A 10,483-nucleotide genomic window follows, 5' to 3' on the forward strand; every position below is an offset into this window, starting at 1 on the left:
TGCATTCTATTTCTAACAGGGTAGGCCAATTGGAAAACCAAATTAATATCAGAACTTTCTTTCAACAGTCCAGTTCGAGAATTGAATGATTGAATGATCTGAATGACAAGTTTATTATGCCTGAAAAAGATGTATTTGTCTAGTGGGCAATGAGAACACCTGCTTGGCTCTCAAATGCCCTGCAGGTCTCTACCCTTCTACAAAGATTGCATTATTCTCAACATGTTTGCATTAGTTGAAGTGCAGTTTCTCTAATGATAATTATCCTTTTGCCTCAGGGTAGAAGGTGTAGAGACAACTTAGTCTAAAAAAAAAACAAAACCCATTTAGAACCCATCTCTTCAAAAATTGATTAATTCTGAAGATGTCCACACATTTCATTCATTATATCTCTTTCGTTTTTGAAGGATTCTGATTAAGTTCTTTTTCCATGCCCATCTTCTGAATTATAGCTCCAGATTCTGGGGCAGCACTAAACTGGGGACTACTGTTATTTGTGAATTATATATAATACATAATCTAATCCCTCATATTGAAACTTAAACATTCCTTTTAGCTCTTCCTAGTTATTTTTTAGTTTTTTTTCTCCTGTGCCCATTTATTCTCCAATACATTAGTTATTTTTGTATCACTTTAAGAATAATATCTCAATCTGAAAGCTACAGACTGAAAAGTCGTTTTGGCTGTGGAGCCCCCCCAGTGGGTTTCCAGGCAAAGAAAGAAAAGTTAGTGGTTGTATTAATATCAATAGGGGGAAAGGATGCTAAAGTCAAGGGATGAGGGGGCGCCTGGGTGGCACAGCGGTTACGCATCTGCCTTCGGCTCAGGGCGTGGTCCCGGCGTTGTGGGATCGAGCCCCACGTCAGGCTCCTCTGCTGTGAGCCTGCTTCTTCCTCTCCCACTCCCCTTGCTTGTGTTCCTTCTCTCTCTGGCTGTCTCTATCTCTGTCAAATAAATAAAAAATCTTTAAAAAAAAAATAAAGTCAAGGGATGATGGGAAAGATGAAATTGCCTATCTCAGGTCTGGGTGATTCTTTTCCTGTAGGGTCGTTTTTAATTTTGTTATTTAGCAAAAGCAATTGCAGGCTTTAGGTTCACTTCATAGTTCAGTATCAGAGATGACCGTGGTCAGAAAAACAAGGACTGAGCAATTGTCTATGATTAGTCTAAGAAGACTGAGCCTTGACCTTGAGCCGCGATATTGACTGTGGCTAAGTTGCATGTGGGGAAAGACGCATGATCTTAAAACATGAAAGATATTTGTGTTGTTTCATCCTTGCCCTAAATAATGGGAATTCAGTAACACTAAGAGCCATCCTGAGGACACGAACTCTTAGAATAAAAAATTGAGGCAAAAAATGGAAGGCAGTCCAGTAGCTGGGAACAATTCACTCTTTCCAGCATTACTGCTGGTATTGGATATTTCCAGGGTTAATTCCACCTTCATAATTTTCAATCCACAACAAATTGCAAAATAATTTCATCTAAAATATAACACTGCATAGTCTTCCAAGAGCTGACCTGGACAGGTCAAGTTCCCATAGATTCAAGTAACTCCCGGGCTCCCATGTGTCTCACTTCTTCATCTGTTGTGGAAGGCCCCAAATACACATTTTCTCCATAGATTCTGGAGTTTCATGAGAAATAAAGCCAGAAGAAAAGATTATTACTGAGGGGCTGAAGCTGCTTGAGGAACTGGGGATTGCTGTTAGCCAGACTCACTGCATGTGGAACATACACCTTCAGCCAAGTGGCTGGTAGCCCAAGTCAAAGGCTTGTCAAGTCAGAGAGTCAGAGCGAGCTATTGACTGATTGTATTGGTACTAATTCTTACTGGAGTCCCCGTCACAGGACATTCACAGCCGTCTCGTCACTTCGAACATTCTAATAATAAAAAACGTGAAATTCATATTTCCTGAGAGTAAACAATGTCCATCATGGGGATTTCTAGTTCTGGCATCCTGGCAACTCTGGGAATACAATAATTTTAATTTCATGGCCAAAACGATGTTTTCAGTCCCATTTACTCAGTCAGAATTTTGTTCTTCCCTCACCAGGAAGTGGAGTCTATTTCACCTGCCCCCAGACATGAGCCTTTGGGACACCTTGTGACAGAGCCTGTGGAGAAAGGGATGTCCCATGACCATGGGGTCCAGATCAGAAGAAATGTTACCGCTTCATCTTAACTCTCTCTTCTGTGATTCTCGCTTTCGAAACCGGGCACCACGTTGGAGAAGGCCTGGCCTCACGAAGAGGCCATGTGTGGGTATCCCAGCTGCCAGTGACAGTGAGTGAATGAGCCTTCAGACGGTCGCCGCTCCCAGATGCCCCAGGGCCTCCAGGTGTGGGCAGCACAGACAACCCAGCCTTGCTATGCTTTGTCTAAAGTCTCGAGCCACAGAACCCCAGGGCACAATAATAGGTGTTTTAGCCACTCAGTTTTGAGGTAATTTGTCACAAAGTAATTAATAAGCAGAAGAGAGAGCAGGTCTTTTGGGATATATAGGCACGTGTGAATGGGTCTCGTTAAATGGTCAAGTTTTCTGAATACAGAATGAGTTGAATTTTAAAAAATATTTATGAAACCACTTACAATATTTATTACTTAGATATTTATTAAACCATCTGAGTACACCAATAAACCATTGAAATACTTTTTAAACCACCACCATGATTTTTATGCTGACACTTTTGCCATATTTTTATATTAAGCTCATCATTATTCACTTAATACTCTTATTTATAGTAACTCACTTTCTAAACAGAAAAGCTTGCTTTAGCCTCAACCTATGTAATGATATCCATAAAATTATGGCTTGGATAATCCAGCCATATTTTATTAATACATTTAAAAATAAATATGTGGCCATGAAAAGTGAAAAATATTTATCCACTTATTACCTAAAATGATCTCACATTTCATAGTTAGCTCACATCTTGCTTTGGAAAAACGGGTCCCCCATTTTGGGAAACAACTGTGATATCAAACTGACAATAATAATGTTTTTGGGGTGTCAATTCTTAGGGACCAGCCTATGTTAAGGAAATAATACAGTGTGAGTGACATTGCTTGGAGGAAATTTTTACAATCTGCGTACAATCTAGCTGTGTTTAAGAACTCTTGCTGGTTTTATTTGGTCTTTACAGGAACTGCTCTAAAAATCCAAATGTTACTTGTTTGATGCTCAGTTTGTATACAAGATTTTTCCTAGGGCTTGAGACAGTTTGTTTGGAAATTTTATACCGGGGAATGCGGCACAGGGGGAGTGACAAGGAGGAAGGGAATGCCACCTCAAGAAAGTGTTAGCAAGTTGGCCACTATCATGAATAACGCATGCGCGATTCCGTGGGACTTTCTGGAATAATTTCACACCTGTCTACCTGGAGTTCAAAAGGTGGGAGCACTTGCCCATTGGTTTGCAATCCCCATTGCTAAAGCATGGGCCCACTTCTGGGTGGTACATACATGAGCCTAAATCGGCATAGGCTTCCCTTGCCATGACATCAGAGAAGACCCAGGACAAGAAGCGAGAAGAAGGTGAGTGGCCCCAAGGTGAAGAAGCAGTGTCCGGGTGCACCCCCACGGAGCTGGCTTGGCCTGTGCAAGGAGGACACAATGGAAGGACGTGAGTTTGAACTAGTGCACAAGAATGTCTGATACACCTGCCGAGATACTCCCTCTCTGGGACTTACTGTCTCCTCAGTCAGAGGACAGAATTGGACCAGAGGACTTTAAGACCAGTTCTGATAGTTTGATTACTAGCCTGAGATAGTGCTGGCCTGCACTTCGCTCCTCATCAGGCAGATGGGACGAGGGAGGGAGGATTGTGTTGAAAGCGCATAAGCATGGGCATTGGGGAAAGTCATCGAAGAGACATGACCACCAACTGACCCGGGATGTGACCACCGACGGACCCGGGCGCTGGACTCGGGCACTCGGAGGCTCCTCACCCCTTCCCCTGTCATTTGATGTGGGTTCCGCTGTCCTCTCCTGCTCCCAGAGGCTGCTTCAAGGACACAGCCTTGAGATAATGATATGGTGTTGAGAACACCTACACGACGCATGTGACTGAACCCAGTGAAGGCCTCTTTATCAACTTTTAAGATTTGGTGGGCGGATGCGGGGATTCATTCGTCCTGCGGCTGTCAGAGACAAGCCTTGTATGTAAGTTCCCTTTGCTCATTAAAACTTGTCGAAGACCGGCCTGGAGTGGCTTGCCTCATTCTTTGCTCTCTCCCTGCCCTCTGCATGGTGGGGGGGGGGTGCAATTCGGGAAGCTCTGAGCCAGCTGCCAATCCCGAACAGGTCGGCTAGGTGATGCTGAGAGCAGAACTACCTTATACGTCTGTCTCTTACGTGGCTGCTGGCATCCTGACCCTGCTGGGTACCTGGTAGGCCCTGAGCAATTCTGAATCAGGGTAGGATAACACATCTTGAATGACTTGGAGTGCTCGCTCTCAGGCCCCGTATGTAAACATTACTTGTGTCTGGTCAGAACTGGATTTACCTCTCCTCTTGAAAGACGGGGACCAGAGCAATGCCAGGCGCATACACATGGATTTTCCCACCTGACAGTTTGCTGAGGCCCCAAACTTGGGATTCTGCTCATTTTTGCTGACAGCACCCTGATTTTGATCCCCAGTGGAGGCACACATGAAAAATTACATGAATTTGCAAACAGGCATCAAAAGAAAGAGAAGGGTGGTTTAATTTAGGATTTCTCAGACTTGACACTAACCTCGAAATGTTTATTTTTATAGATGTTGTGTACCTGGTATTTTCAAGTTCTAAAAGCAGCAACTATTTTGCTGGTTTTCGTTTGTGTCTTTCACCTTCTGCTTTCTGCCCTCCAGTTGCCTCCAGCCCCAAAGACTCGAACCTTCTATGATTAATGTTTTAAGGGAAGAAGGGGGGGTAAACAGAAGGGGGAATGAACCATGAGAGACTATGGACTTTGGGAAACAAACTGAGGGCTTCAGAGGGGAGGGGGTGGGGGAATGGGATAGGCCAGTGATGGGTATTAAGGAGGGCACGTATTGCATGGTGCACTGGGTGTTTTACGCAACTAATGAATCATGGAACACTGCATCAAAAACTAGGGATGTACTGTATGTGACTAACATAACATAATAAAAAATTAGTATAAAAAATAAAAAAGAAAGAAAAGAAAAAAAGACTTTGGAAAATAAGTTTCTGTTCAGTTTTGTGGTGCAAATCACTCAGCCTTTGGGGGTTTATAATGTCTTGGTCAATAAGGATTCTGGAGATTTAACCCAGAGGTCTGTATGAAGTAGGGAAAAAAAAGGCAGAACAATTCAGCCAAGATGTATTTAATTCTTAAAACAGCCATTATGTTCTGTGCTTAAATTTTAAGTTCCTTTTTTTATATTTCTTAAGAGATAATGAATAGCTTCAATTTGAGAGTATGAGCATCCTGGAAAAATACAGAATGACAAAAATCTCATTTATGTTTATTAATTTTTCAGCAAGTCCTCTCTTCTTCCATTTGATGAGACTAAGTGGGGTTTTTGAACTGGCATCGGTCAACATTATTACCAACTTTGTGATGAATATACCCTTCTTGCATATCAAACGTTCAGCCTCCCACACATGCTTAATTCATTTTATTCTCAAACGCTTGGCCGTGTAAGTGATTGCTATGATTCAGTTTTGAATGAAAGAATTGCTCAGTTGCCGCCTGCGGTAATTATTGTATAAGGCTTAGATTGTTCTTTACAAACGAGAGCAAATTATCCGTCGGTGATGAAGATAATGGGTAACAGGTCTTTAATCTCTCCTCGCAGGCTCTCACCACCCCTCCCTCACTTCACACTCTGCAGACACAACGATAACCTTCCTAAGGCTTTTCGTGGAGATAAACCTTCATGTGGCATGTAACTACGTGGTGATAGCTGCTGGCCAGATCCTTCTTTACATTCCAATGAAGGGATGATTTGTTGATTTCATTTAACAGGGTGGTAGAATTGTGTGGAGTTTCTTCAAGCTTCCTGGGGTTGTCAACGTGAGTTTCTTCATTGTTGCAACTTGCAGTCAATCAATATGGTGCCTCTAAACGCTTGCATCTAAAAATAGAATGCACCAGGGTATTGTAGCTTTCCTCACTCCAGGGTGGATAGTGTAAGACGCCAGTCTTGGCTGTTTCCCAGAGAGCCTACCTGCCTTTTTGCTGGTTTCAAATAGAAAGCATTACATTTCATAGATCCCTTAGATTTAACAACCGAATGATATAATTGGCTAGGGAGGACTTTGTGACTGGAAGAATACCACTCATGAAATATTATTTTAAAGTGATGTCAGAGTTTGTGAATTCTGTTTTTTTCAAAAGGTCTTGCAACTTAGACTTGCAAACTCAAATCACTTCTCTGCTATTCTCAAACAATTAGTTACATATCTTCACAGTTATAGATAATTGTAATTTCAAATTGTAGGTTCAAGCTATTGATGGCTCTCTGTCTCTTCCTGCTTTGTTTGTAGTGACCTTGCATTTCATTCTAATGAAGTAACAATTGTCAAAGCTACATAAATGAAGCAACACACAAAGTACAAGGACAGCAGTGTTTGTAACTTACTATTTAAAAGCTTTCATTTTTTGTTATTGAGAAACTGGAAGAGAAATGAAGACTACATTCTTTGTATACCATTAATGGAACATTAATTGATTGATTCGTTTTAGAACTTTCTGTTGGAGCTTTAATAAAGGCATCTCATCATGTTTAAATAAAACCAGGTTGATAGTTCATGGCTCTGTCTTATTTGAATCTCAACTTAGTCAGATATAAACTGCATGATCTTGGTGAGCCATTCAACCTCCCTGAACTTTAGCTCCTTTGTGTGACATGATACCTACTCCATAGGGCTGCTGGAAGCATTTAATATGGAGAATGGAAAGCCTCTAACTCGATGCCTGGAAGAGGGTCATGCACGCTAAAAAAATGTTCGTTTCCTTTTCTCCTGAAGCTGATGGAAGATATTTTCTAAGATCCTTTTATTTGCAATTTTCACCTTGCAGTGGAAAAGAGGAATCAAGACAGAGTAATGATATATAAAAATCTCTACCATCTCCAGAAATGTGGCAATGGGTACTGCAAACTTACCTGTAACTTTACTACTGACTCTATTTTTTGCTTCTGTCACTTGATTAATTTGCATGATTAAGTACTTTTCCATAGCAGGCAATGAATTCATAGCTGGTAGAAGCCTGTAAACTACTCATCCATTTAAAACAAGCAAGCTAGCCCCTGTGACCAGGGACTCCGACCTTCAAACACTAACTGGGACATTCCCCGTGGTGGGAAGAGCGTAGTTATAACATTGTGGAAAGCAGTCATCTTGTTAATTTCTCCCTCTACCTGAGAACACGCTGCGAGTCACTGAGGGAGAGATGGTCTGATCCCTGGAAATTATAATACAACCTACAGCACAGCACTGTCTTGTTTGGGTGTGTTACTGGCTTCCAATTAGAAACGTGGGGAGTTTCCGATAGGACTCTAGTGTAATGAATAGAGACGGATGAAGCATTTTGCAAAGGGACTTCCAAAGAGTTCTAACAAAGCTATTGGCTTTGTGCATGTTTGAAACATAGTCTGTCTCCCTCAAAGATATCTAAATCCATGATTGTCCCTCTCTCCTACCCCATGTAAGCCAGCTTATGACACGAATCAGATCTTACAGCGGTTTTGATACAGAAATATCACTGACCACTTAAGCTATGTTAAAGTGACTTATTTTGCCAGAGGTAAAATGGTTGTGAACAGGTAGGTGGAGAGGATCCGTCATATAGGTGTTCAGAATTGACTGTCTTGTAGTGAGATGAGATAAAGGAGAATGATATCTTTATATGGTTTCCCCAGGAATAAGAAAGAATAATTAAATATTATAGTATACTCTTCACACATTCATTCATTACCAAATATTGATTAAGTGCCTCCTTCCTTACATGCTTCTCCCCCATCCCTGATGTAGACAATCCCTTAAAGAGCCTTTGGTTTGTCTGTGATAAAAATGCATGCTATCTGTAAGTGTCTGTGTTAAAAAAAAAAAAGATAGCTTTTGAATATATCGAGCATCTTGGGAGAAAGACGCTGTACCCTTTTAAATTAACATAAAAATTTTAAAATTTAAGCCTATTCCACTGGCATATTAATGAATCTTATGAATCACTCTTATCCATTGTTATTGGATCAAAAATTTTAGGAATAAAGCTCATCTGATTTATTTAGAAAGGGACTTGGCTACAAACACAGTCCCACTACATTAGCTTCTAATTTGTTTTGCTGCTTGAACATAAGGGTGAGTCCCACTGCCCTCTACCTTTCCTGACTGTGTCTTGCTCTGGTCACTTGATTAATTTTCTGAGCCAGCTCATACCCTAAATATAAGTCCCTGTGTCCTGTTTCTGGACAGGTGTTGTCCTTGTTATCCTGAAGCATATTTAAGGAGGTTCCTTGTCCATGAGAAGCCCCGTTAGCTATGGAAGAGTGGCTGATTAAGTTATGCTTAAAACATATTAAGCGCCAACAACAAACCAAACAGAGTGTGGGTTTGTAATGAGTCCTGGTCAGAAGGGAGAGAGTGTGTGATGGCAGGATGGTGGCATGTTTGGTGTTACCATCAGATCGACACTCGCTGTATCCAAGCAAGATGAATGAGGGACAACATGTGGGCTGGGATGACCGAGAGCTTTGAAGCTGTCAAGTAACCTTCTTAATCCTGGGACTAAGTACAGTACAGAAGCCTTATGATTTAGTTACCAAACTACTAAACTGTGTTTATGAGGATGAAGGCTTCTCAAGAGACAATTAACCTGGAGATTCACAGGATGTTCTAAGGCACGCTGGGCTGAGCCAAAGAAGCCAGGCTGACCAGGGCGGGAGCCCCACCCACCAGCAGGGAGCTATAAAAGCTCAGGAACCTGAAGGGACAGTCACAATTCAGGAGCTAGCTTCAGCAAGTGACCCACTGCTCTCTGTCTGGCACCATGTCCTACAACTGTTCCACAAGGACCTGCTCTTCCAGGCCGATTGGAGGATACTGCACTGTCCCTGTGGCTGCAGCCACCACAGCTTCCCAGGATGCCGACTGCCTGAGTGGCATCTATTTGCCCAGTTCCTTCCAAACTGGCTCCTGGCTCCTGGACCACTGTCAGGGGTCCACCTGTGAGTCCACTGCTTGCCAGCCCACCTGTTACCAGTCAAATTCCTGCGTCTCCAGCCCTGGACAGGTGACCTGCTCTCGGCAAACCACCTGTGTCTCCAATCCCTGCTCAACCACCTACAGCCGGCCACTCACCTTTGTCTCCAGTGGCTGTCAGCCCCTGGGTGGCATCTCTAGTGGGTGCCAACCAGTGGGAGTCATCTCCACTGTCTGCCAACCAGCCTGCGGGGTCTCCAGGACGTACCAGCGGTCCTGCGTGTCCAGCTGTCGAAGAACTTGCTAAGTGTGTAGAAGCCAGTGAGCGAATCAAGACTCCAGGACCTGCCAGCCGTGTTTCCAGGCTCGTCTAGCATGCTGCCCATCCCCGAACAACTCTTCACTGCTGACCACTGCGCTGACTGCCTGACTGCTTGGCTGCCAGCTCTGAATAAGCTGCCTTTGGCAAGCGATGATTTTTCTGGCTAGCACCAAGCTTATTTTAAGGGTTGATCACTGGTGGCGCATATTCTTCTGGATGTTTCCAGAAACTTTACTTCCCATCCCCCAGTCTCTGGTGGTTTTGACATGTTTTGACCTTGCTGCTGTGTCTTCGGGCTTCTGCTTTTGTGCCTCTGAGGAAGGGAACTTGTCTCGCTCTGTATTTTCTCAATAAACCTGCTTACTTGGCATTGCAAATGTCTGTCTCAATAGAGTTCTTTATTTGCAAGGGGTTTTGCTATCTCTGAGTCATCCTCGCTGATCAGAGCCTGACATTCTTCTCTGAGCGTAGAGTACGGGTCCAGTCATTGTGTTTCATGACAAGCAAGGGACTATCTGATATTGTACTAGGTTAGAGAGTCTTTGGACACGTAGTCATATAGAGTGACGGTCCTCTATATTTACTCCAGTTTGTACGGGTGCACAGAATAATTTCCATGTAGGAAAAAGAAAAGCTACTCGGGAAACCAAGGAGTTTGGGGAATCCTACAGTGAAGGAGACAGCAGAGTCAGTTAGAATCTCAGAGCCTCACTTTACCGGACGACTGCAGGGGAAAACTTCACAGAAGATCCCTCCGTGATCAGACGGGATGGAGGAAAAGGAGGAAGGGTGGGGAAGTTGGTTTCCAAGGCCTGAGATTCAGGGCATCAAAGGGTGGCTCCAGCTTTTTATTCCCCTCACTGGCTGCAGAAGTTTGCTAGATCCCCCCACGCACCCCCCCCGGCCAAATGCTCAGAGAAAATCAAAGCTCCAGGTTTCAGTAAATCCGGGCAGGAGAGACTTAAAAGCAAACTTCACAAACACATGGTAGTTTATTTTAACAAGAGCCT

At 43.1% G+C, this 10,483-nt stretch overlaps 1 protein-coding gene across 1 annotated transcript; it reads left to right on the forward strand.

The window, feature by feature from the left end:
* The first annotated feature begins 8,964 nt into the window (after window positions 1-8,964).
* On the forward strand, window positions 8,965-9,850 carry LOC100470813 (keratin-associated protein 11-1). The gene has a single exon (XM_002929324.3). The coding sequence runs from the start codon at window positions 9,000-9,002 to the stop codon at window positions 9,456-9,458; it is 459 nt and encodes a 152-aa protein (XP_002929370.1). The 5' UTR covers window positions 8,965-8,999; the 3' UTR covers window positions 9,459-9,850.
* Window positions 9,851-10,483: the final 633 nt, after the last annotated feature.

This window comes from Ailuropoda melanoleuca, chromosome 1 (assembly GCF_002007445.2).
Source record: "Ailuropoda melanoleuca isolate Jingjing chromosome 1, ASM200744v2, whole genome shotgun sequence".
NCBI classification, from domain to species: domain Eukaryota; kingdom Metazoa; phylum Chordata; class Mammalia; order Carnivora; family Ursidae; genus Ailuropoda; species Ailuropoda melanoleuca.